The 27,126-nt window shown below is 56.9% G+C and overlaps 1 protein-coding gene across 11 annotated transcripts in view; it reads left to right on the top strand.

The window, feature by feature from the left end:
- Positions 1-649: 649 nt before the first annotated feature.
- CNTFR (ciliary neurotrophic factor receptor) overlaps positions 650-27,126 on the top strand; it is a 40,174-nt gene continuing 13,697 nt past the window's right edge. For 2 of the 11 annotated variants that reach the window (XM_054502753.1, XM_054502752.1), the window contains exons 1-3: positions 650-765; positions 11,103-11,213; positions 23,295-23,379. In XM_054502753.1, coding sequence (XP_054358728.1) covers positions 23,295-23,379 — 85 coding nt within the window. In that variant the 5' untranslated portion in view covers positions 650-765; positions 11,103-11,213. Of the gene's footprint in view, positions 766-2,041; positions 2,087-2,206; positions 2,301-2,636; positions 2,822-11,102; positions 11,214-14,973; positions 15,213-23,294; positions 23,380-27,126 lie in introns of those variants that run through there. The other 9 variants (XM_054502756.2, XM_054502751.2, XM_063650201.1 and 6 more) reach the window with 6 other exon arrangements.

Consider the following 27,126-nt stretch of genomic DNA (forward strand, 5'->3'; position numbering starts at 1 on the left):
GTGAATTCTTGGAGATGGAGTTGGGGAGAGGATGTCAGTGAAGTGGGGTTTGGCTTAAGGATAAGTGACATGACACAGAAGGGGGCTGGCGCAGAGCTGGGGAGGCCGGGAATAGGGGCGCTTAATAAAGCTGGAGAGGAGGCAGGGCCAGATCCTGCAGGACTTTGAAGCCCCACCTAAGAAACTCAGCTTTGCCCCCAAGGCGGTGGGGAGGCAGCAGGGAGGCTTACAAGCTCAAAGGCTACTGTGTAGGTAGGGCATCAGAGGCAGCAGGAGCGGAAACCACTACTAGTCTGTTGACCCAGCTCTGGGGGGAGGAAAATTGGTTGTGAGCTGGGTGGCGGCTGTGTGGAGAGGTGGCAGGTCCCGGTGTTCAGTAGGTGGCCGAGGCCTCAGCGCGGAGCAGGAGCAGCAGCCAGAAGGGAACGCACGTCCCGCACCGTCCGCCAGGTGTCGCTTCGGCCCCGGGGAAGCGCTCGAGGCCGCTGGGTCCCACGCCGGGAGGAGCTGCTGACCGACTGACGCCTGGACAGAGGTCCGACGTGCGCCTCTTCCCTTCCTTTATCCTCTGACATCCACACGTCCACTTCCAGGACCCCGGACTCCCAGTGCGGATCTTGTCCTCGCAGCCGTGGACTGCGGCTCTGCCGACAGCAGCCTCTGCGTCCCCTGGGGCCGAGGGGGAACGTTGGACCGGGACAGAATTCCCGACTGCTCCCAACCTGGCAGAAAGAGGCTGAGCCAGGGACAACGGAGCATCTGGAGGTCAAGTCCCTTCCCCAAACCACTCGCCGATTTTCACCCCGTCCGCCCCTCCCCGGCCAGATTAGAGCGCCCAGGCCGGCCAGCCCCCTGGGGAGGAGCGGCCCCCGGTGTACCGAACCTTGCCAGGGCCTAGAGCTTCGCTGAAGGGGCAGGGGCAAGTCCTGCTCCCCTCAAGATCCCGTCGCAACGCCCCCTTCCTTCCCCGCGTCCACAGTCTAATCCCGGTCTGCGGCCCGGGAAGCAGGAGGCCGGCGGCCCAGAGAGCTCGGGGAGAGGACACCTTGTGTGGGCGGCTGTGCGCTGGCCCTCAGCGGGGCGCAGCTAGTTTGCTGTGTGTCCTGAAGTCCTAGCTGGCCGTCTCTGAGCTCCAGCCCATGCCGACCCCTGCCGGTTGTAGGAAGGGGATTCTGTGGCCACGGAAGTGAAAGTGAAAAGCCCAGGCCGTGGCGGGAAGAAGGATTTTCCTCTGCAGTGGGAGTCCCTGAGGCATTTGTTGGGAAAGGGCCCGGGCGCTCTAGGCAGCCTACTGGGGAAGGATGTGAGGAAACAGCGAGACATTTCCCTCCCTTCTCCTCGCCCTCAGCCCTAGCGCAGCTCCCCGGAGGGGCAGGGCCCAGGATTATGGGTCAAGGGTCAGGTGAAAAATCCAAGGGGTGGAGACGAGGGTGGCCTTCTCGGTCTCCGCCTCTGCCATTGCCACTCCATTGCGCTTTCACGTGGCCTCAGAAGTTGGTCAGGTTGTCTAACCTTACTCTCCTATGTTGCAGCCAGACCGGAGGCCCAGGGGCGAGTGCAGTGAACACCCCGGCCCCTCAGAGGCCCAGGCTGCGAAGGGAGTGAGCCTCCTATCGAGGGGTGCGCCTGTGCCCGGCATTGAGGGTGCACCCTCCCTACCCCTTCATTCCAGTGGAGGCTTCTCCCCCGGCTGTGTGTCCTCGGGGCGCGAGGAACATGCGAGTAGTGGTGTTGGTGTCATCGGAGACACGGGAGGCATGGGCCTGGGCTCCCGGCCGGGTCCATCCCCGGTCAAGGAAGCCCCTTTCCCCCGCGCGAGGGGGTGACCGGGAGGGGAGTCGTTGCGGGGGGCAGTAGCAATAGGGGAGAGGCGGAGCCGATTGGCTTCTTCTGCCCAAAGTGGGGGTTGGGGGTTCTGGCTCGCGTTCCTCTCACGGCGACGCCGGAGGGAGGACCCCGAGAGTTGGCCCGGGGTGTGCCAGGGAGTCGGTGCGAGGCCGTCAGGGCCTGAACGTGCGGGAGTGTGCGCAGGAGAGACCTGGCCAAGGCCGAGAGGGAGAGTGAGCGTGAAGGAGCGATCCCGGGGGTGGGTGCGCGCCCAGCCGCCCTAGGGGAGCGGGCGGAGTGGGTGTGTGTGTGTGTGTGTGTGTGTGTGTGTGTGTGTGTGTGTGTGTGTGTGTGTGTGTGTGTGTGTGTGTGTGTGTGTGCGCGCGCGCGCGCCCGCGTTTGCGAGACCCGCGGCCGGGGCTGCGCGTGAAGCACGGGGACCACAGCCGTCTGGAGGGCGCGCCCGAGAAAGGGTGAACGCGAGGGGGCCACGCGTGCCAGTGCGGACGAGTGTGCCAGCGGGGGGGCAGAGCGCGTGCCAGTGCCGGGCGAGTGGGAGTGGGGGCTCACAGGCCCGCGCAGGGCGAGCGGACCGCGTGTGCCAGGAGCGACAGCGTGCCAAGGCGGGGGCGCGCGGGGCCCGTGGCGGGGAGGGGTCGTGGCGCGCGGCCGCGGAGGCGCGGGGAGACAAGGCAAGAGGGGGAGGGGAGCGAGGGCGCGCGCGGCCGAGCGGGCGCCCGCGGTCACATGGGCGAGGGAAGGAGGGAGGGAGCGCGCGAGGAAGGGAGGAGGATGGGGGGGTTAAAGCCGCCGAGCGCCGAAGAGCCGGTGCAGAGCGGGCGGCGGCGGCAGCGGAGGCGGCGGCTCCAGCCGGCGCGGCGCGAGGCTCGGCGGTGGGATCCGGCGGGCGGTGCTACCTCCGCGCTCCCTGCCTCGCTCGCTGCCAGGGGCGGTCGGAAGGCGCGGCGCGAAGCCCGGGTGGCCCGAGGGCGCGGTGAGTACCCTGCGGCGGAGTGCGCGCGGCCGGACCCTCAGAGCCCGGGCTGACCAACAGACCGGCGGCCCTCGTGCGCGCGGGAAGAGTGAGGGGACACCCGTGGGTCTACGGACGGGGGGCGACAGGAAAGTTCACGAGAAACTTTGCCTGCAAACTCGGGGGCGGAGGCGCTGGAGAAGCGGCCCCCCACGTCCGGGCGCTCCGGGGGGTTGGGCGTGGTGGTGGTGGTGGGGCCGACTGTCGACTAGAGGGAGGTGGCTCCGGCTGTTTGTCCTAGTGTCCCTGTTCTCCCCACCCCTCAGCTGCACGCGCGGGGTCTGGAAAAATTCCTGGGTTTGGGGGGTTCGTAGTGGCCTTTGCGCGCCCAAAGGTGGCTTCTTTCTCGGGCAGAAATCTGGACTTCAAAGCGCCCGGGGATGCGAACCGACGGTTGCGCGTCTGCCAGTGCATGTGTGTCCGTGTGAATCCGCGCGCGCGCGCGCGTATGTGCATGTGTGTGTGTGTGTGTGTGTCGGTCGGCGTCCCCATGGTTTTCTCTTGAGTCCGCCTGGATGTATCTCCATGTAGTGGGTCTCCTCCAGTGTGTCTCTTTGTAAGTCTTCCTGGCTTGTGTGAGTCTGCCTATGGTGTATCCCCAAGTGTCTCTTTGTGAGTCTGCTCGTGTGTGTCTCCTCCAGTGCGGCTCAGTGTGAGCCAGTCTGGGTGTCCCTGTGTTGCTCCGAGTAGTGTATCTCCGCGTGCGTGGGGGCTGGGCCGTGGGGAGGTCACCAGACGGACAGCTCTCCCTCTCGGCTCCTCTCCTCTCCCGAGCCTCTCCTCTAGCGTTAGCTCGCTCGCTCGCTCGCTCCCTTGTCCCCCTCCCCCCTCCAGTAGCTTCAGGCGGGCAGGACTATTTCACGCCTTGTTGAAAATTCAGGATTTTCTTTCTCTTTCCGTCTAGTCTCTCTTTTTGAGAAGCGTCTGTGTGTGTCTGTGTGCCTGGCAGCTTGTCTGCAACATTGGGTGTGTGTCTGCATGCCGCTGTAGGAGTGTGTCTCTAACACTAGTTGTTCTGCCTGTAATACTTGGTGAATCTGTGTCGTGTCACTGGGGGTGTTTGTGTGGCTGTGATCACTGAGGTGGTGAGAGTCTGAAATGCTGGGTGTGTCTGTGCATCTGTAATTGCTGTGTGTCTGAGGGGCCTGAAACACCAGGTGTATTTTTGTGTATCTAACTCTGGATGTAATGGTGTGCCATTACACGTGTGGGAATGGGGCTTGAACCATTGCAGATTCCCAGGGATGTAGGGTTAGCAATGACTTGGGGGCTAGAAGGGCCTAGGTATCTCAAACTTTGCCCCCCTGTCTCCACTGTCACAACCCACACAAATCCTCTCAGCTGGTGCCAGGGGCTCCTGGTCAGCATTGGTGAGATGGAGCTAAGGTTCACACTGTCAGGGCTGATACTCCAACTGAGACCCTGAGCCTACACAAAGACTAGGAGTTTAAAGTTCATGCACAGGACTTCTGGGGGCTCTGGACTCCATACTCAGATGCACACTGGGACACTTCAACTCCTTCTAGGGTCTAGGGGCTTACATTCATATGGACTCACACTTACGTTGTGGGGCTCATATCCAGGGATACACTTCAGTCCTGGAGTTTCCACATAGACTCACATTGGAACTCTGCTCACACTGGGACCCACACTGGGACTGTAGGCTCATGCTTAGATTTGCGGTCTTATCCTTTAGCTTAGATCTACACTGAGACCTAGAGCTCACACCCAGAATCTCACTGGGGTCCTAGGGCTCACACTGGGGCTCACACAAAGACCCTCGTGCTCACTCCGATTCACACTTATATTCTGGGACTCCGAGTTAGTCAGACTCGCATAGGGAACATGGGGCTCACATTTGAAGTCAAGGACTCGCTGCGGACACTGGGGTTCATAGTCAGATTCACACTTCCAAGCTGGGGATCACATTGACTCACACGGGGACCCTGGAGCTCACTCAGATTCACACTAGGACCTTTGGGTTCACACTTAGATTCATATGGGGACTTTGGGGGTCAGACCTCCATGGGTAACCTAGGGCTCACAGAGAGACTCATACCAGGATCTTGGTAGGACTCACTTGAAGTCCTGTGACTCACTCAGATTCATATTGGGATCTCAGAGCTCACACGCAGACTCACACTAGGATTCTGATGTTCACACTTAGACTTACAAGGGCACTTTGGGACTCACACTCAGACTTAAAAAGGGATACCAGTGCTCACACTCATACTTAGCTCTTACTCAGAAGCCCTTATGACCAGGGTCTCACACTCAGACTTACACTAGAACTCTAATGCTTATGCTGACTTGTACAGGAATCCTGGGACTCACAGGCTCTCTCACTTCAGTCCTGGAGCTCACATTCAGACTCACTGGGGTTTACAGTCAGATGCGTGCTGAGACCTGGGCTCATACTCAAACCCATACTTGCATCTTGGAGTTCACACTTAGATGGACATTAGACCATGACACTTAGATTAAACTCACACTTTCATCCTGGGCTCACATTCAGATCCACACTAAGATTGTGGCATTCACAATCCCAGTGGAACTTAGGACTCATGGTCACATATGCCCATGCTTTCCTTTGGTTTGTGGTGAGTATTGGGGCACTTGAAGTGAGGAACAGAGACTGCTACAGGATCTGTCCCCTCCAAAGGTGAGGAGGAGAGAGGACACACATTTGGTCACATCCCTCACAATGGGCTGTGGGCTAATGGAGGGGAGTGGTGGTAAAGGCTAACCCAGTCAGATTTCCCTGCTTTCCTTCCGTAAGGAGACTAGGCTCTTGGCAGGAAGATCTGAGTGGATTGTTGGTACAGGAGTGATGTGAACCTTTAGATTCCTCCGTGTGCCATGTCAATGCACACCCATCCCCCTTGAATAGTTTTGGACATCCCTTCTGTGGCAGAGAAGACCAGGTGGGGGAAATAAGACTCCTGTCCTCCCAAGACATCTCCCCTGCCCCATACACACACACATCTCAATCATTCTTAGGATGGGAGGGGTGTGGAGGTTGGAGGGAGCAGACCTTGGCTCCTGCGACTGCTCCAGGGTGTTGAATCTGTGATTGTAGGAGAGATAACAGCCTCAGATCTGTGGGGAGAAGGTAGCTGGAGGAGGAGACGGGATCCCACCCTCTCCTCTTCTCTGCCCTGGCTGGGGAGGGGTAGGGACCATGTTTTGTTGTGCGTGTCTCACAGTGTCTCTGGGATTGCCTGTTGAGCCCTTATCCTGGCTCCAGGGCATGCCTAGGTTTCCCCACTCTGTTCCCCAAAAGAGCAGTAGCCCTGGGGGGCCTAGGTTGCAGCCAGCCCGGGGATTCTAACTCCCATGGAGACCCTGGACTTTGCGTGCTCTGCTGCTATGAACATCAGTGGGTGGGGCTGCCTGAGATATGCTGTCTTCCCCCATGGGAGCCCACACAGTAGGGACATTGCCCTGTGGTCCCTCCCAATGCTGAGATGGCTGGGCTGTAACTGCTCCCCGTCCTGAAGGGGACACATGCTCTCCAGCCCCCCTATGGGGGTGGGAGGCTTGGAGGCAAGGCACCCCTGCTCTCTGCCCCCACCGTGGCGAGTTGAAGTGTAAATGAATCGGAAACATATGGAGTGGATTTTCTTTGAAATGCAGATGGGTTGGGGGGGGACCATGTGTGCTTGGTTTGGGGGGTCCTGGAGAGCAAGGAGCCTGAGAAGTGAGAACTGACCCCTCCTCCAGACCCACCATTGGGTGGGGGTAGTGGGGGAGACCTCAGCTTTGTAAACTCCTGTGGCCCTGGGTGACCAAACCCACAAGGGCTCTCGGCTTCCTGTGGGGAGGGGCTGGGAAGGCAAGTGGTCCCTGGGGATGGAGAGCACTGAGGTCATCAGTCCCTTTTACCTCTGCAGAGGGCAAAGAGAGTCCCAAAGCACAGAGCTGTGCCCGGTTGGGGGTCACCAGAGCTAGGCGCTCTGGGGGCCAAGGGGTGGAAGGAGGAGCTGGAGCAGATGTTGAGGAAGAGTTAGACCCTGCTGCTGTGGGCAGCCAGCTCCCAAAAGCTAAGACTAGAGCTACAGTAGCAGGAACTGAAATTAAACTATGGTAGTGACTTGTGTTCAGCTTGAGGGCCCGTCTTGGGTTTAGGAGCAAACTGAAGAGTCCTTAGCCTGCAGGAGGACAGGTTTCTCCAGACCCCAGGGCAGTCAGTGTGCCCCACCATATATCCTACCTGTACTTTCCCCACGTGACACTCAGCAAGGTTGCATAGTAGTTGCCTGTGAGCTCTGTGTGACTCAAGGACTGGGTCTACCTTGCTCACCCTGTACCTGCCTGCCCTTGGCACAGACCTCGTACACCAGAGGAAGGCATTCTTGTGTGAACAGTAATACATCTTTTTCTCTCTCATTGGACCGAATGCTCCCTGTGGGCACGACCATGCGCCTGGCTCCCTGTACGGTGCCTGACAGGGAATAGGTGCTCAATAAACGTTGAGCCATGAATCACTGAGTGGGACAGATCATGGGGAGGGGGAAGCTCCTGGGATTTGTGGTTTGAGACCCAGCATCCCTGTCCTACACCCCTGTTTGGCTCAAAGGAAGACTGGTTTGCAGGCTAGACTAGAGGAAGGACTTTCCTTCACTCAGGGAAGGAGTGCAGAGGATAGCCTCCTTCCTTGGAAAGGTCTGGACCAGAGGAGGCTGGGGCAGGGTAGTCACCCTGATTCTGTGGCAGAGGTCAGAGGTCATCCTGCCCCTTCCCAGCCTCACGATTTTGCAGAAGGTAAGGTCCTTTTTTCCCTATGTGGTGGTGAACACGTCCCTTACCCTCTAGATGTGAGTTTCTTGGACAAGAAGAAATTCCCTCAGGGGAATGGACCCCATCTCTGACCTTCCAAGGCTGGGCTCTGAGGCTGTGTAGCTGTTGTGGGCACCACAGACTGTCTGTATTGGTTATTAATGCCTGTCTGAGAACACGGGGTTCGGATCCTAAAAATACTCTGTCCAGCCAGAGCCCAGGAGTTGCTGGCGTGGGCCAGTGTGTCAGTGGCTGCATCTTGGTCGGATAGAGACAGAGAGGAAGAAACACACATCCAATGCCAGGAAAGACTGGGAGAGTGTGTGAATATGGGGAAACTGAGACAGCATAGGTGAGAGATGCACAAGAAACAGAGCCTTTGTTTTATGTGGAGCAAAGATTTATAAAATTACTGGTGTGCTAGTTAGTCAAATTATGGCAACATTTAGGGTAATCTGTTATCCTACACTGCAGAGAATTTCCTTCTAAGAGAGTCTGGAGATACATCTCGTGTCAGACATAAAAACCAAGTAGTCAGTAGGATCCATTTCAAGACCAGCTTCAGGATGTTCCAAAATAAGAGTGTGGCAAAAAACACAAAGTATTCCCAACTACCCTTTTCTGAGCCACTGCCCTCCTCCTTACCTCTTCAGAGCCCCTGCTTGCAGCCAGAGTCCCAATGAGGGTCTTAAGACTCCCTTTTATAGCCTCCCCCAACTTCTAAATCCCAGGCCTTTGTGTAGCCCCTCTCTCCAGAAGGGAGCTGCACAGTGGTTCCAAAAAGGCAGAGGAGCCCACAGTCAGAGGGAAGATGCCATGTGACCTTGGCCCATGAGCTGACCCTTCTGGGCCCCTCCGTGAAATTGCGGGATGCGGGGCTGGGCCCTGGCCCAGGCCCGGAGAGAAGGCGGTTTTGGCACCCATCCAGGCCCCTGACGTCAATGACTTTCCAAATAATGGAATCAATATTGGGGGGTGGGGGCAAGCGTGAACCAGGCCCCAGCGATTAGAAACAGATCAGCACAACCCCACAGCTGATTCTGATAGAGCTGTCTTGGAGAGCTTGGGTGGGAGGCCTGGAAGGAGGTGGACTTGTGGGGGTGGGGTTGGGGGGGGTGCTCAGGAATTGGCAGGCGGAGCCACCTAGTGTCCAGAGCTTGAGGGTATACAAGTGGGCAGAGATTCGGGCTGTCTGGGATTGGAATGATGGGGTGAGGGCCCCTGTCCTGGTCCCTTCCTCCACTGAGCCTACAGGGTTCTGAGGCTAGGTAAAGTTTGTGGATGGAGACTTAGCCAGCTAGTGATAAAGAGTGGGCAAGGGGATTTCATCTCTCTGCATCCCAGATGTGGGCCCCTAGGCCATATTAGCGGTCACAGGTTATACCCATGCAGTGGAAGAGTTCTGAGTGAGACCTAAGTAAGATGACTTTTTGCTTGGAAGCAAAGGGCATTAATCCAAGATAGGGAGATGGGTATCCCTCCTCAAATTGGGAGTATGGCCTCCTCCACCAGCTCACATTCTCTCAGCCTCCTAGAGGACAGCAGGTGAGGATGGAGGGGACCATAGGGTTTATGGGGGGCTGGCCTGGCAGCAGCTGACAAAAAACAGGAAGAAGGGCTGGGGGAGCGGCTGTAATTATGGGGCATTTATTATTAATCAGATGAAATTGCTGGAAGCAGCTGGTGTAATGTGCGTAGCTATACAGACTCTGCATGCTCCCCCCACAATACGCACACACACATACGCACGCCACACACAGCCTGAGCCTTGCTTGCTTTCACAGTCTGTTTCTTGTGAAGGTCAGATGGGTCTATATGTGTCTGTCTGCATACTGGAGTGTATCTGTCCGTGTTTTTTCATGTCAGCCTGTATACCCTCCTCTACTCCTATTGTCTCCTTTTCCAGCTATCTCTCTCATTCTTTGGCCTAATGTGTCCCTCTCTGTCTCTGGCTTCCCCTCAGTCTCCCTCCCTTTGAGCCTGTCTTGGTGTGGCTGTATCTGTCACTATCAACCACCCTGTCTCTAACACCTTATTTTAGTTTCTGGCTATCTCTCCCTGGGTGGTGATGTCTCTGCATCTCTGGGCAGGATTGGAAGACATGGAATCCCTTTCTCATGGTATGTGTTTAGGCACCTAATCATACCTTTGGCAGATATATCTGGGACCTGTTTTCAGGGGAGCAGTTGGACCCTGAGGATCTCCTGGGGTCTTATAGAAGGTGAGGGGTCTTTTGAATGGCTAGAGTCCATAGAAGCAACAGTGGCTTTCAAGATATCCCTGAGTTCAAGGCCAGCTCCTTTACCAACTACCAGTTGTATGACTTTGGCCAAGCTGCTTCTGCTCTCTGAGCCTCAGTTTCAGGATCTGTAAAATAGAAACAGGATTACCTCCAAAGCTTTTTTTTTTTTTTTTTTTTGAGATAGGGTTTCACTTGGTCACCCAGGCTGGAGAGTGCAGTGGCTCAATCTTGGCTCAGTGCAACCTTCGCCTCCCAGGCTCAAGTGACCCTCCCACCTAAGCCTCAGGAGTAGCTGGAACCACAGGCACGTGCCACCACGCCTGGCTAATTTTTTGTATTTTTGGTAGAGATGGGGTTTCACTATGTTGCCCAGGCTAGTCTCGAACTCCTAAGCTCAGGTGATCCACCTGCTTCAGCCTCCCAGAGTGCTGGGATTACAAGCTTGTTTTGATGATTCAGTACCAAAATGTAAATTAAGTACTTATCACAGTGTCTGGATAACCAAGGACCCTGAACAAGTGATACCTGCTGTTGTTATTCTTGGGAAAGGCATTGTGCAGGTGGGTGAGAGATCTGCACAGGCAAATTGGTATAGCAGCAAGGTTTTGGAACTAGATACGGACTCAAATCTAGACTCTGGAACTGATCAGCTCTGGGGTATTGGGCAAGGCCTCCTTGAAGCTCAATCTCCTTGGTTATCAAATGCGAAGAACAGTAAAACCTACCTCATGGAGAAATCATGAAGATTAAGTAAGATAATGCATATAAAGTGCCAAACACAGTTCCTGGCATATAATAGATGCTCAATAAATCATACTGGTGATAAGGAAGGGGGTGTTACGATGGTGGTTATTTACACCGTGCCCGTGACCCTGTGACTCTAGGATTGCGCATGTGAGGATGCATGTGATATGGAGGTGCCTGTATGTCTGCAAACTGATTGGATAGGAATTGTGGATTGTCTGTGGGTGTGTATCTGTGTGTTGTATCAGGCCACTGCCTTCTGGCAACCTTTGTCCCTGTGGTTCAGAACCTGAAGTCAGCAAGGGGTGCTGGGAGGGGTCTGTATTACTCTCAACTTTTCTTCTTCCAGATGTTTAGCTGCTGCCTGCCTCAGTCTCCCCTTCTCACAGTGGGGCTGTGAGTATGGAATGGCCTCTGAGTTGGACTAAGGCCTGTGGCTCCTCTGTGACCTCTGATTTGTGCCCTTTGCCCTTCTAGACTCTAGCCTTGTCACCTCATCTTACCCGCTTGGTTTTGGAAGTCCTGAAGAGTTGGTCTGGAGGAGGAGGAGGACATTGATGTGCTTGGTGTGTGGCCAGTGGTGAAGAGGTAGGTGCTGGGGCCCATGTGGGGCAGATCAATCTCAGGGAATCAGGCAGGTGTAGTGGGGCTGTACGTCTAGGGGACATGAGTGGAGGAGGACCTGAGATTCCTTCCTCTCTTCCCCTGTCCTTTCTTTTTCCAGAGGTTTTGGGCTCAGCCTGGCTGAGGCTTTTCATGCTCTCATAATAGGCCTAGAAAGGGAAGAGACTATCTGTGGTCACACAGGCAAGGACAACAGCAGGTTAGGAAACTGGGTTCTATACTAAGGGGGTGCTGAGTCCCAGATATGGGAGTATGTTTCTGTTTCAGTATCCTCAGGTTTCCTCTCTGCCCCCCAGACATCTCTCTTACTTGATTGGAGGAGCAGCTAGGCTTTAAAAAGATGGAATGGCAGGTCGGAAAGTCCAGAATCTTCTGAGGCCAGCTGTGGGGCTGAGCCTGACTCTCCCTGTCTCTCATTCAGGCCAGGCAAGGCCCCTGGATTGGCAGCTTGGGGGTGGGGGCATCCAAGGAATCGAGGCACTGGAGCGGAACGGAAGGGCCTATTGTCCAAAACCCGCCAGAGGCCCACAAAGGCCGGCCGGGCTTTTCATCTCAGCTCCCAAACAGACTGGCCATTTTCCCGGCTGGGGGCTGAGGGGGAACTAACCCTTCACAACTAGGACCAGGGTGTTGTTGAGGGTGGAGTGGGGTACCCCAGGCTGACACATAAAAGGGGCTTAAGATGGAGCTGGGGCCCAGGAGAGGAGGAAGGGAGGCCTGAGAAGGCTGTAGAGAGTTAAGCTTTTCACCCCACTGTTCCCAGAGGACCCAAGGACATGGGGCGTGTATCTGATAGAAGTTCAGACTAGGATGGGGCTAGGAGATGGATTTACAGAATAAAAGATAATATTTGTGGGGGGTACCTTGGGAGGAGTCTGATGGCTTATTTGGAAAGTGTGCTACTGGGCGCGAGGGTACATAATCCTCCACAAACTGGGATCACCTTAGGGAGCCGGGACAGGAGCTGGAGAAGAGAAGGATAATTGGTCGGGGAAAGAATGGGCTCCCTGCAGCAAGAAGAACTGAGGCCAGACAGCAGGAAGGACTTCCTGCCAGTGAACAGTAGCTCAGATGCCCTGACCCTCTTCCTGGGGATCTCAGAGGATTGCCTCAGTGAGCAGGGGAGCTGGAGAACACCCCAGGGGCTCAGGCTGAGGCAGCTTCTGTGGGGGCCAAGGAGGAGGAGGCCAGAGAGGGAGGACTTGGCAGTTCTGTTCACCCTCCCCCAGCAGCACCTCCAGCACCACTTTAAAAACAGCTTTTTAATTTAACAAAGTGGATGAAAAACGTTTTTGGAAATAAAGAATATCTGCTGTCTCCCAGGCTAGCACTCAGCCCTTGCAGAGAGCCTCTCTCTGGGCTTCTCCCTGCTGCCCATGGTTCCTTTCCTCCCTGTCTCTTTTTGTTTGTTTGTTTTCTGCTCCTCAGCCCCCCAGCTTCCTTTGGCCTCCCATCACCCTCTCTCCATCACCCTCTCTCTGCCCATCTCAGCCTCCGTGGGAGCCTCGCCCTCAGTGTCTTATCTCAGTGGTATCTCTGCATTTTCTTCTGTCTCTCCTCTCCCAGTCTCTCTCTTCTAAGGCCCATCTCTCTTTCCTGATTTGTCTCTGTCTCCCAGCCTGTCTCAATCTCTGTCTCTCCACCCCCCTCCTTCTCCCCCAACCCCAGCTCTAAATGGGTCTATTTAAAACGCCCGACGCTGCCAAGTCAGAAAAGCGTCTCCTGATAAAGCGCATTAGGCGGAGGGAGGGAGGAGGGGGAGGAGGGAGCGGCGGGCGGACGGATTGATCCAAGCCCGTAACCCCATTAATCAGGCAGCGTGGATCCCCCTCCCTCCCCCGTTCCAGCCCCTTTTGAGCTAAAAGCCCCTTAAATATTTATCACCCCTCCCCCACAGGGGCGAAGGGAGGAGGGTATGGCCCTTGGTGTGAGCATCCCCAGCTGTCTGGTGCCCCCGACACCCCGTGGATGTGCATTTGCACGTGTGCGTGTGCGTGTGCTCATGTGTATGTGTACGAGTGTGCACACCTGACAAGCCCAGGGTCCAGCGACCAACCTGCCCCTCACCCTCTGGGCAGCCTGGTCCCTCCCTGGAGACCCTAGGAGTCTGGCCCTGCTCCTGTCCCTCCTAACGGGGGATCTGGGGTCCTCATCCCAAATGCAGAAAGTAACTGGAGGACGGGTGGCATTGCACTATCATTCCCAGAGGGCAGGATGGTGAGGCTGGGGTTCAATTTCCAGATTCCCCCAAATTCCCAGCACTGGAAGTAACTTGGGGAATAGAGTTGGGGCCCCATGCTCCTAAAGTAAGGCAACTTGGAAGGCTGGCTGAAGTTCCTGCTTTATCCTCACAGGGCAGAATAGGACCTGGGGGTAGGCTGGGAGCCTCCCGTGCCCTAAAAAATGTGGGAAAGTGAGCTGGGCCTTGAGGGGTGGCGGTCACCCCGGGAGGAGGAAGGTAGCCCGGAGCTGGGGCCGGGTCCCACATCTCTCACCACTTGCTGATAGCCCCAGGCAGCAGAGGTCAGCCCTGAGACCAGCAGTGGTCTGCCCGAGTTGGCCTGCGGCAACTTCTCCTTGGGAGGGGAAAGGAGGCCCCGGCCACCCCTGGGTGTGGAGAGGGGCCGGGACCGGAGCGGGGAGGGTCCCTTCTGCCTCCCCTCCCCCAGCATCAAGTGCCACATCTCCTCCTGACTCAGACAATTAGATTCAAAGGATGACCTCACTGCATGCCGTCCCTCACTCTCCCTCCGCTAGCTCGCTTGCTCGCTTGCTCGCTTGCTCGTTCGCTTGCAGCGCGCTCCTTCCTCCCCTCCTCTCGGCCCGCTTGCCCGGTCGCTCACTCGGGGCTCGGCCCTCGTCGCTCACCGCGCGGCCCGGCCCCTCGCCCACCCGCCCGCCGGGATCGCTGTGGGGGCTGCTCCTGCCTCCCGGGTCGTTCCGGCTGCCCGGTCCCCAGCCCCGCAGACCCGATGCCCGCAGGCGGGCAGGCGGACCCACGGAGCGCCGGAGGCACCGACGGGGCGCCTGCGTGGGGACCCAGGTCAGTGGCCACAGGGCCGGAGGACTTGTCACCCCCGCCGCCGCGACGCCCCCGCCCCGCGCCCGCCCGCCAGCCCGCCCAGCCCGCCTCGGCGCTTCCCGCTCCTTTCTCGGCCCCCGCCCCCCGCGGCTGCTCGGCGCGCTCCCCCTGCCAAGCTGTCTCTCTTCTCTTCTCTTTCTCTCCCCCCAGCCCCCCTGCCTCTGCAGCCGGTGGGAGGGACTGGGACTTCCTGAGGTCCCAGGGATGGGGCCGGGGCCCATTGGCTGCAATCGGACCAGGCCTCTGAGAGGGGAGGGGGCTCTGGCTGTGTCCATTGGCCTGGGGGAGGGGACCACCGCCTGAGTGGAAGGGGGGCTACAGAGAGAGAGGCCCAGGGTGTGGGGGTGACATCTAGACAGAGGGGATGAGCTCCTGATATCTTTCTTTTCTCACATCCTGTGGGCCTCTCGCCTGGTTTCATTTGATCCCCAAAGCCTGGCTTCATTTGTCCACACCTCCTAGCTAACTTTAGTCCCCACTGCCTGGTTTCATTCGGCTCCCACCACCTACCTTCTTTGGGGCCCTGTCACCTGGTTTCCTTACACCCTGCTGCCCGGTTTCTTTTGTCCCCACTGCCCCCTTCCCCGAAGTCCCTATCACCTGGCTTTATAGCATTACCCCTGCCTGGTTTCCTTAGGTTCTGCCTGGCTTCCGTGGAGTCGCGTCAGGCTCCTTTTAGGATGGAGGCATCAGGGCCCCAGCTACACCTGGAGTGGCAAGTGGCAAGGATGTCTGCAGCATTGCCGATCTTTCCTGGGCTGGGGCCTGGCCAGCACAGCCTGGATTCCATTCTGCCTGGACAGCGACTCCGCGTCTGCTCCTCCAGTGATGGGGGCGAGGCTGCAGGGTCCAAGGACACCTTAGGACTCTCCTCCTCAGTGGTTAGTTAGAGGAGCACCCGCTGGCTCTGCCTGCTCCCCCCCTGCTGCTGGGCATCTGCCCTACCTCTCTGTGGGCTGACAGTGATGCCAGGGCTTTGGTGGGGGCTGGGGGGCTGGAGTGGAGGTCTCGTCTCCTTCCCCTCTCCTGCCCTTTCTGCAACCAGGCCAGACATCTGGGTGCCCGCTAGACAGTTATGGGCACATAGAGGTTTTGAAGAGGCCTTGGGATCACACAGCAGATAGCTAGGCTGAGAGCTGCTGCCGATCCTCATCGTGGGGAAGAGAGGGTGATGAGGGAAGGCAGCAAGGGCCTGGGAAGTCGGCTGATTTCTGGGCCTTTCTGGCTCTTACTGATTCCAGTGCCACCCTCTGTCTCCCCCAGGTACTTCCTTCACCTCTCCTGTCTGGAATGGATCTCCCTTCATTCCCTAATGCTGTTGAAAGCAGGGTTTGGGGAAGAAGGAGCTGCCTGGGGAATAATCATCTATTTTCTCACTTTTTAGGGACCAACGAAGTATTTCCTTTCCTTTTCTTTCCTGCCCTAGGCCACCCTAGGCTTTCTGTCCCTCCCCTCAGGCACGGCTAGGCAACCTGAGGTCCTGGCACAGTGTGGCTGTTCAGGGTGTGTATGTGGGTGTTTCCCATTGCCGGTGTCGGGGCGTGAGAGGCCGAGGGCGACTGGGGGCCCTGAGCTTCTGGAGGTGTACAATGGTGTCTGTGTGGAAGGTTGACTGTTCGGAGTGTGTGATGGTATCCATATGTGAGACCATGGCTGTGTAAGGGAGTCTGTGTGTGTGAGTGTAACTGTAATGTGTGCATGCACACCAGCGTGTACGGGGCTGTGGGAGTGGGTGTCCACGTGGGAGGCCCTGATGTGTGGCCACGATGGTAGGTTCTGAATGCCAGTGTCTGCGAGAGGCTGCCTGGGTGTGTCTGTGAAGCTCTGGCCCTGTGTGTCTGAGGAGGCGGGGGCTTTGAGAGCTCTGCCGGGTGTAGTGAGAGCCCAGGTGTGTGCTCTGTCTCGGGGTGAAGTGAGCGCTGGGTGCTGTGTGGCCTGAGTGGCTGGTGTGTGTGTGAGCATGTGTGTGCGTGTACTCACGCCTGTGTTTACCCATCAGGAACAGATTGCTCTGGCTTCCCCACTGTGAGGAGGGGAGGAAAGGGGAGGAAGGATGGCTCGGTCTTGCCCAGCAGACCAGGAGGCTCCTCAGAAGTAGCATGCATGGTGCATATGCACGTTAGGGGGCAGAGAGAACAGAACACAGAAGACATTCGAAGCTTCTTTTCCCCCCACCCAACTCTGGCTCTGTCAGAACGACCATCTTCAGGTTTTTTTTGTTATAAGCCAATGCATCACATGCACTGCTGCCCCCACCCCCTGGGGGGTGTGTGTGTGTGTGTGGGTGGGTGGGTGTGGGTGTGTGTGTGTGGGGGGGGGGTGGGTGTGTGTGTGTGGGTGTGTGTGGGGTTGTGTGGGTGTGGGTGTGGGTGTGGGTGTGTGGGTGTGTGTGTGGGTGTGTGGGTGTGAGCTTGCATGCATGGGCCTCTGTGTATGGATTCAAGGGTGTGTCTGCACCATAGCAGTGATGGGGCCAGGGGTGGGTGTGGTAGGAGATGCTGAGGCAAATAGGTCTTTGTCCTAATCTCCACCTCTGGAAAGCCATTCTATCCATCCTTGTCTCCACGGAGGGCCCTGCCTTGCAGCCTCCTTCCTGTCCCCTGCGTCCGCTTTGGGCCTTTCCTTACCCCATCCCCCCTGCTAAGGGAAGTCTCAGTCCACCCTATTGCTCTCCCCATCCCCTGCCTTTCATTGAGTTCTTCCAGCTGTCTAACGTGCAGCAGCATTCTGTCCCTACAAGAGGAGCAGCACCCCGCTCCCCACAGACTTAACCTGACTGGTGTGTGTGCCTTTCCTGGGTGGAGGGAGCTTCCTGATTCTTCTGGAAGCCAGAAGAGACTGGACTGGGGTTGGGGGCTGGGGGATTTGGCACCAGTACCTCAGGTTCTGTGAAGCTCTCCAGAGCCTATGTGTCCAAAGGGAGGATACGAACTTATCTTCCCCTTCCTTCTTTCCATTCAAGAGGCAGGGGACTGGACCAGATGACTTTTGAGGGTGAAAGCCCAGGCCTTCTGCATCTAGAGGGCTACTTAAGCACAGGCCTGCATGTATATGCATATACAAGCCCATGCCCAGGTCACCAGGCAGCATGCAGGGCCCCAAGTGGGCCTCCACATGTGGGCACAGGCTGGTGACAGATTCCTATCTCCCCAGGATGCCTCCCCATCTGCCCAGCCAGGCCCATCATGGGAGGGCCCCAGGCTCCCCCGACAACACGCCCGCACACACGTGCAGCAGGGCACGCACATGCTGATCTCAGGGTCCCCACGGTGCAAGAGGCTGGGAATGGGGGTTTTGAGCACTCAGAGTCCAGGCCGCTGCCAAAATCCATCAGAATCTTGTCCCCTCCAGGCCCCCATCTCCGGCTGTGGAGGTCACAACAGCAGGTGCGGATACCAACCCCCCCAACTCACTCAATTGGGCCGCCTCCTTTTCCACAGCCTCAGCCAGCGTCGAGAGCTGGGGGACCGCTCCCCCTGCCTCCCTCCTGGCCCCCTCCTACTGGTGCTTGGCTTATCCTGCCCCCTTCTAAGGAGGAGGACAGGGCCTAAGCTTGGGTAGGGTCATTTCCCCTGAGGACTGAGGCTTGCCCCTGGCGTGGGTGGGGACATGGTAGCCCAGGAGGAGGTAAAGCTTGAATCCTGAACCCAGGCACAGCTTGGAGCCCTATGCCACTTGAGGTGGGGTCACTGAGAGAGCTGAGAGGAGAGGCAGGTCTGGATTCAGAGAGGAGGGAAAAGAGAAGGGGCTGGAGATCAGAGATTCAGAGACAGGAGGGAGAAACACCATAGGGAGTGGGAACCTGCCCGCCCGTGGCCAGCCGGCCCCAGCCCACGAGCTGGCCCCTGACCTAGGCCCGCCCCTCCCTGGTGAGGGGCCTGCCGGGCCAGCTGCCAGGGGCCAGGCCTCCCTCCTCGGCCTGTCCCCCCACCCCCCAAGCCTCTGGACCGCTCAGGCCTCTGCCCCCGCCCCCACCGCCCACACTGTCCAGGCTGCCTAGGCCTGGTGGGATCTGGGGGCCTCCCAGCCTCAGCCCCTCCTCCCTGTCCTGGAGCTTCCCGCCTGCCCTAACTGTCTCTTCCAGGCTCCCTGTCAGCCAGTACTGTTCCTCCCTGCCCACCATGTCCTTGTCCCTGTCTTTGCCCCCACTATGTCTCTCATTTCCTTCTCCATCTCCAAGCCTATGTATCTCTCTTTCTCTGCTCTAACCTAATTCCTCTGCAGGTCTGAGGCTTCTAGAGTCCCCAGGCATTTGAATCAGTGAGTCCATGCTGTGTCCTGCATTCTTGCCTCATTCCTGAGATGGGCCCTCTAGGCTGCTGTGGGGAGAGGTGAAGGAGATGAGGCTCCAGGATAAAAGGTGCCTTTTCCCCTCACTGTGGGATTCTGGAGTCTGGGCTATGGGAGTCACAGCGGGGCTGGAAGCTGTGGGGAGTCCCCTCCGCTCTGTGCTGGGCCGGATGCCCTTCATCAGATGGATGTCCTGAACCCACCCTGATGCCTGGCAATGGGGGGGTCCATCCGGTGACCTTCTTTGGATTTCAATTCCCTGCCTCGGAGTTGGAGTAGTAACCTTGCTTTGAGGTCACTTGCTTTGAGGCCCCCCCCGATCATTCATTGTCGAGGCCAGACTGAGCCTACCTGACCCTCAGCATGCCCACAGCAACCCAAACCCTGAAGTTCGCAACACACTATTACAGATCAACCCGCACACACAATTATAGCTGAGACGCAGTTAGTGGTGCTTATTATCCCCCACCCTGACCTGATGGTGGCAGAGCTTCCCCAGGGTTGGCCTTCTACAATCTAAACTGCTGTGATTCTGCAGGGATAAATAGAGGCTTTCCAAAACTCACACCTCCTTCCCCCAGGTTCTGCCCTCAGCTGGGCATGGGGTGAGGGGAGGGGTACAGGGCAACCGGAACGTTGCTGGGACTGGCAAGACGGTTCTTGGGTCTTGGGTCCTAAGCCAGATTCTTAAACTGGGTAATAGGGGTTCCTGACTTGGAGCCTGTCACTGTGTCTGTTTGTTACTGGTGGCGGCTGTCAGACTCCAGAGCTGCCAGTATTGCTGTGGACTAGTATCATTCTGTGAGACTGTTACTGAGTCTATCAACATCGCTGTGTCACTGTGTTGATGTCACCGTCAGTGTTACTCGATGTGACTGAGTCTCATTGCATCTTTGATTCTGAGGTTACTGTCACTGTGACTGTGTCAGTGTCAGCTGGTATCATTGCCCTGTTTGTTGGTGTCAGTGTATGTGACTATCACTCACTGCATTATTGTCATTGTGGTGACTGTCAACATCCCTGTGTGTCATTGTCAACGGTACAACTGTGTCATTTTCAGTGGGTGTTGTTATCATTGTGTAATGGTGTCTTTATGCCACAGCGGGACAATGGCAGTAAGTTGGGGCCCCAGAATTTGACTCTTAATGTGTTACCTGTGTGGGAGTAATGATGACACTGGGGTTCTGTGCTGGGAGAGGTGCAGGGACCCTTGTGCTGACAAGGGGCTCAGGGGCTGCTGGGCGCTGGGCTCCTTTCTTGCTTATGGGGTACCCCCTCTGTTCCCTCCTCATTCTGGGGCTGACCTCTTTGAGGGGCTGAGAGGAATCCTGGGCTAATTTGCATAGCCCTTATCTGGGGCTCTATGGGATTTATCCTGCAAATCTATCTCAGAGCCATGGGGTGTGGACTTGGAAAATTCCCAGGAAAGATGCTCTTTGCCCTGGGATGGGTGGCCTGGAGTGAGCCAGGGCAGGATGGAGGTGTGTCCTGGATGCCTCTGGCTTCAGCCTCCCAACATGGGCAGTGGGCCCGGTTGGGAGTCTGAGGAAAGGGGGAAGTGAAACTAGCCTGGGGCTTTCTGGATTTGCAGGGGCAGGGGCAGGGATGGGGTTTTACCTTTGTACCCTAGGGGTTGGGGTCCTAGATCCCCAGCAAGAATCCTTCCAGCCTCCAGGAAGGCCCTGTTCTTGCTTCACATTGCATTGACCACCATCCCATCCTCCTTTGTGCTAGAGGAGCTGGGCAGGCCACGGAGATGCTCTAGGGTGGGCAGAGACCCTGCCAGGGGTCTCCTCTCTTCTCTCTGGATCTGTGTCTCCCTCTGCCCTTGAGTCTCTGCCCATCTCCTATGTGCCCCATCTTTCCCCCTGCGTCTCTTCTATTTCTTCCTATCTCAGCCTCTCCTTGTCCCTCTGGGTCTCCACTCAGAGCTCCTCCTCTCTCCCTGCCCCTTGTTTCCCCTCCTTGAGTCTCTCCCTTTTCTGGGTGCCCCCAACCCTGCAGTGTCTGTCTTGGCACCCCACCCCCACTCTGCAGCACTCACTCTCAGCAGCGCCCGTCTCCCGTGGCTGCAGCCCCGTTGGCCCAGGGCCCGGCCCTTACAGTAACTCATCGGGCTGATGGAGGCGACTTTGATGAAGAAGCCACCCCTCCCCCCGCGGGGGCCTGAGTGTGTGTGTGTGTGTGTGTATGCGCGCGCATGCACGCATGCACGTGGGAGTGTGTGCTTGTGTGGACCAGGAGGGAGCTGGGAGTAGAGGCCACCCATTCCTCCTCTCCCTGAACACTCCCATCCTTGGATCTAACCTCAGCCGCTCCGCCTGCTCTTCTGCCTGCCCATGCCCTGGTTCCTGCTCCCATGTGGTGGGCAGTGGGCCTGGCACCGAGGCGGAGGATCTTCCTGGCTGTGAGAAGAAAGACATGGACAGATGGCAGAGGCAGTGGGGGAGGGTCTGAGGGCGACTGGCCAGGGCTGAGGTCGGGGAACCAGGTAGGCCTCTGGCTGCTGGTCTCGTTTTCTCTCTCTTACACCAGCTCTGAATTCAGGCAGTCCTGGGTTCATTTCCTGGCTCCACCGCTTGCTGGCTGTGTAACTTTGGCCATTGTCTTAACCTCCTAGGCCTGAGGAGTAGCTGAAGAGTGGTGAGGGGCTGAGGGTCGGAAGGAGCCAGGCCAAGTGGTAGCTAAGGCTCCAGGAGTCACTGATGCACAAAGGGTAGCTGGGGCCACTTAGGACACAGAGAGATTTGCTGTGCCAGGGAGTGGCAGTCAGAGCACCTGTGGCTGTGACAGGGAGGAAAGGAAAGGCAGGCTCAGAGGAGGGGACTTTCCTGGAGAGGGTCAAGGGTAGCAAAAGGCAGGCAGGAGCCCTCTCCCACAGGAAGCCCCAGGAAGTCCATTGCTCTCCAGCCTCTCCGCAGCTGCTTCAGGCTGATACCCACATTTGTCTCTGCTATGCTATGTCTGCACCGTCTGGAGCTGAGTCTCTGGCACTTTCTCGGGGTGTATCTGGCACTGCGTCTCTGTCAGTTTCTCTGGCTGTGTGTCTGGCTGTTTCTCTGGCAGTCTTTCTAACGGTGTCTCTGGCAGTGTGTCTGACTGTGTGTCTGACAGTGTCTCTGGCAGTGTTTGGAGTGGTGTGGATACTTCCTGACTGAGCATCTGGCTGTGGCTCTGGCTCTTTTCTCAAGCTGTTTTTCTGGGTGTACGCCTGTTTGTGTCTATCAGTTTCTCTGGTATTTCTCTGCTTGTGTGTCAGACGGTTTCTCTGGCACTGTTTCTGACAGTGTCTTAGCTCTCTGGCTTTGTCGCTGATGGCTTCACTGCCTGTGCTCCTTGCTCGTCCTTCGGCAGTGTATCTGCCTGGGTCTAGCTGAGTCCTTTACAGTGTTTCTGGTGGGTCCTTTGATTGTGTCACTGTTCTCTGACCACCTCTCTGGCTGGTTATCTGGATTCATCTATCTGTCTCTTTGGCTTTGTCTGATGGTCCTTCTAACAGTCTCTGGTGTATCTTCCACTGTGTGTGGAGCTGTTTCTTTGGGGTTCTGTCCGGTGGTTTGGGGCAGTGTCCCCGGCCAGCATCTTTGCTGTGTGGCTGGCTGGAATCTCGGAGAATGGCCCTGGTTGAGTGTCTGGTAGCATCCCTCAGTATTTCTCTGGATCTTTGCTTCTGTGTGGTTGATAGTTCTCTCTCCTCAGACTGAAGGTCAGGGGATTTGTTACATTTGCAGCCCATTCTGCAGGAAGTAATTATTTCCCTGCCATCAAGTGTAGGTGTGTGCTGGGGGAGGGGGAGAGAATAGTTGGACTCATCTCAGGAAACAGGACACCAGGTTGGGGGGCACTGGATCCATCCTGGCTTCTGGGGCCATGTCCTGAGTGCGTCCTGTGTACTTGCATGGGTGCATGTGGACACTGATGCACACCTACTGGGCTGCGGGTCCCAGGCTCATAGGGGCACATGGCTGGGGTCAAGGGTGGGCTGGGGTCCCTGACAAGGACTTACATATTAAAATCCTTCATTTTCTCTTGATCATTGGTGTACAATTACGGAAAAGCCACATCTGACCTGGGTCATGTCCCACTGCCCTGACTCGACTGCTCTGAGCTTCTCAGGGCCCAGTGGCAAGGCTCGCCGCAGGGGTGTCGGGGACAGATGACGGATCTGAGGGGCTCCAGAGCATCCAGGTTTCAGGCTCTCTCCCCAGGAGCACAGCAGGGGGCCTTCCATTCAAAGCAATCTGGAGAAGTACAGACCTCCAATTAAGTTAAAACATTACCCTTTCAGTTTATGATGTTTATAGCTAATTAGCTAACCTCACCAGTAAAGTTATTTTTTTTTTTTTTTTAGAAAAATGGCCCTGGCATTACCAATATTCTGTAACTCATTTGCGGTTGACAACATTGTGTAGCCACTAGTCTTATCGAACAGGAAACCACCATAGGTTGCCTTCTACCATCTTAGCAAACCTTTGCCTACAGATGCCAATAATGTTGCTTTCTATTGCCTGAAAGAAGATCTTGAGCCCCATTAAGAAGGGCATTTTGGGGTCAAGATGCTCTGGCCCTAGGGCTGGGATTTCCCAGTCTTGCCTGAGAACAGGAGGGGCTCCCCAGGACAGTCCTGCCTGGGCTGATGCTGTCCCCTCCCCCACCCCGGTTTCTCCCAACAGATGGCTGCTCCTGTCCCGTGGGCCTGCTGTGCCGTGCTTGCTGCCGCCGCCGCAGTTGTCTACGCCCAGAGACACAGTCCACAGGGTGAGTGCTCGTGGGAGCCGCCTGCTGACCCCCTGTCAGAGCTGGGCATGAACCGTCACTGGCATAGCTGCATCCTGACACCACCCAAGAGTCACACACTGGCATTGTCACACGTGACCACCCAGAGGGACATGGAGTCATGTGACACTGATATGCACAGTCCTCCACACTCACACTTCGGTGGTCAAATGCTGATGGTGTCTGTGGCTTGAGATGATCTGTCTTCTTACTAGGGTGGCATAGGGTACAGGCAGGTGGGATGGGAGTTGACGGGGGAGGCTGGGGCCCGACCTGTATATTGTATCTGGGTGAAAGGGGATCTCTCGGAGATTTGTGGGGGTGCAGTTGGAGGCACTGATTGGAGACAGTGGGCAAGACTGCAGGTCACCTTCTACCCTTAGCTTCATCCCAGAGGGAGGATGGGGACAGAGAAGGTGGACTGAGAATGAGATGAGGGGACAGGCTAACATGCAGGAGAGAGCCAGTGCACTAAGGAAGGGACAGGTTAATCAGCTGGAATGGCCACACAGGGGAGGGACAGCTCAGGGCTCGGCCACTGGCAGCCTCCCTGCCCTCCCTTTACCTATTTCTCCAGTGAGGGGCAAGGCCTGCCCATAGCCCACAGGACAAGGAGCTGTGTCCCTGCGGGGAGAAGCAGAGGCCCTCTTAACTTGACCACCTGCCCCTCTACTGCACTTGAGGCAGCACCTCAAACAGCAACATCAGCCCGAGGTCTGAACTCAAAACTCACCTTGAACGAGGCTTCCTAAGCTCCCTGCCTGCATGATTCCCACCTCCTACTCCGTGTCAGTCAGGTTGGGTGAAAGCAGAGAGGGTGAGGGCCTCTCCAGGGACCAGGCATGGAGCAGACCCTGGTGGCTGGGCTCTGCCACCCTCAAGGCTGTGGGTAGTAAGTCGAGGCTTATATGGCCTCTTCTTTATGAGACCAACAGTGAGACCCAGAGAGATCCTGGCCAGCCCCAGGGGCACTGACTGGGCATCCCTAGGGTCTGCCAGTGGTCTCTACCTTGTGCCCGCATGGTCCTGGACATAAGGCCACCTCTCTGAGAGTGTGAAACTGTGTTCTTGTGAGGGTGAGAGTGTGTCCCTGTTTGAGTGCATTTCTCTGTGTGGCTGTATCCTTGTGGGCTGTTCCTCACGTGTGACATTGTCTGTCTATGTCACTTTGCCTGTCTGCATGCCCTTTGTGGGGCTGTATCCTTGCGTTTGCGACTGTACCCCACATGTAATTGTATCTCTCTGTTTCTCTTTGTGTGTTTGTATTAAACTGTCTCCCTGTGTCCCTGGGCATAACTGCTGTGCCTTCAGGTGATGGTGCCCTTCTTGTACGTGTGCATGTGATGTCGTATCAGGTGTTACCATCCCTGAAGTGAGACAGTGTCCCTGTGTGACTGTGAACTTGTGTGTGACTGTGGCCTTGTGGATGACTGTCCTGCATGTCCTTCTTCTTTAGGGGTGACTGCCCTTGTTCCTGTGTGTGGCAAAGTGAAGTTGCTTTAGGATGCCCGGGGGGACTGTTTCTGGCATGTGGTCCCCCTGTGAGCCTGTGTGTGCAGGTGTGAGGGAGCCGTCAGCTCTGTCCCTCTGTGTTCTCCACGTCCATGACCTCATCCTGTCTCTGTCTCTCATCCTGGCTTCTAACAACCTTTTCACAGCTGATTCCTTTGGAGCATTTGTCACCGCGTCAGGGCCAAGAGCCCCATCCTCCCCCTGCTGCTTGATTTAATTTCTGAAATGGACAGTACATCAGTAGGGGCACCCATGGGGCGGGAGCAGAGCTGTCCAGAGACAAAAGATTAAATCACTGCCATCTTTGGAGCAGTTGCATGGCTGCGTGTATTGCCATTGTTGTGTTATTGTAGCAGTTGTGACACTGTGTGCTTGTCATGTCCTCTTACTCCTCCACCTCTCCATTGTGATCTGTCGTTGTCTTCTGCCATTGTGTTGTCATTTTTTCATTCTGCCCTACCCTTACATCATCGGTTTGTCATTATTGTCAGGTTGTGTTTCTACTTTTTTTGTGCAGCAGACAAGGTGTGGTGGGGAGGTGTTATCCCATAGCCATTGTATTTAATGTGTTGTTCGGTCGCTGTGTCCTCGTGTGGTGGCTGTACCTGCTCCCCAGGATTAAGGGCCACACTGGGTACATGTTAGCATTGAGCTGCCTGGTCAGTGTTGATGTGTTGCTGCTGGGACCATGATGACCACGCCGCCTCCCCAAAAGTCAGTTTTCAGCCTCCTCGTCAGGCAGCTGGATGCAAAGTCTCTGCTACGGGGTGCAGAGAGAGGGGCTTGGCATGTTTCCTGGAAGCTCCAGGTTTTTGGAAGGGAGGCTGGGGGGGGGCTCAGTGGCTGGAGCTGGTGGACTGTTGAGGGGGCTCAGTGGCCGGAGTCTTGGACACTGGGCCTCTGGTCAGGGGGAGGCCCGTGTTTAGTGTCTGGTCCAGCCTCACAGCTGTGGCCTCCAAGGCCCCCAGCCACCGCCCTTCCGCCCGTTCATCCTCTGTTCGGCTGGTCCCAGGCTCCACAGACGAGTGGTCAGGGCTGGCTGGGTTTCCTGCTTCCTTCTTCTCTGACAGGGACAGAGAGGCTCAGAGAGGGGCAGGACAGAGATAGGCAGCGAGGGAGAGAGACCCGGAGTCACAGAGAGACCCTGGCACAGCGAGGACGACAGAGGCAGCAAACCGGGACAGATGTTCCAGCGCAGAGCAAAGCAGGGCTGAGGAGGGGGCTGCAGTGGGGGGAGGGGGTGGCCAGTGGGTCCAAGGGGAATCCCTACACCCCTGCAGTCTTGGTGGTGTTAACAAGTCTAATTAAGAGGCCACTGGCCCAACTTAATTGGCTCGTTAACAGGAATTGCCTCTGAAAATCCCCCAACTCAGCAGGGTGGCTCTCTGGAGGGGAGATGTAAGCGAGTGTTAACGAGGGATCCCACAGCCCCCCACCCCAACTGCTGCCCTCTCCCCCTTTCCTTCTCCTCTCCCACCCTCACTCCATAGATCTGGCCAAGACCTGGGAAGTGTCTGTCTCTCAGGCTCAGGGGGTAGGATGAGAAGGGGGTGTCCTGAGATTCCCATCTCCCTATCTCTGTGTGCCTTCGTCTTAAATCTGCCTCTCTGCCCTGCTCGCTTCCCCCACTTCGCACTGCCTGTCGACAGGTGCTCGCCTCCACCCTTCCATTTCCAGTCTCCTGGGCTCCGTCCATCACGCCTGGGTTGCCGAAGGCAGGGCTGGGGTTTGCTTTTGGCTCTGACAGGCTGCTCCTGGGGGCAGGAGAGGAATGGTCAGAGTGCTCGCTCCATCCCAGCAGCACCGCACCCCCCAAGCCCCCAGCCTGCCCTAAGTAGTTCCTGCCTTGTGAACTTGACAGCTGCCAGGAGTTCCCTAGGGTTCCCTGCTGCCCATTCTCCCTTCTTCTGCTGCTGCCTGAGCCCTGGATGGCTGAGGGGCAGGTAGTTGTGGGGTGGCAGGCTGGGAAGGCAGAGGAAAGGGAGACAGGAAGAGAGATGGGGGAGGTGGGGATAGAGACAGGACAGAAAGAGACAAGGATGGGGGGGGAAGAGAAAGAGATAGGGAGACAGAAAAAGGAGTCCAGGAGTGGGGCCCCTCAATGCCAGCTTGCCTGGGTAATAATGGACGTCAGTGACTGGGCTGGGCCTGTGGGTGGCAAGAGATCAGGGTCATGGGGGTCAGGAAACTTTAAAAAACCCAGGGACTGGAGAGGTA

The sequence above is a fragment of the Pongo pygmaeus genome, chromosome 13 (genome assembly GCF_028885625.2).
Source record: "Pongo pygmaeus isolate AG05252 chromosome 13, NHGRI_mPonPyg2-v2.0_pri, whole genome shotgun sequence".
NCBI classification, from domain to species: Eukaryota; Metazoa; Chordata; class Mammalia; order Primates; family Hominidae; genus Pongo; species Pongo pygmaeus.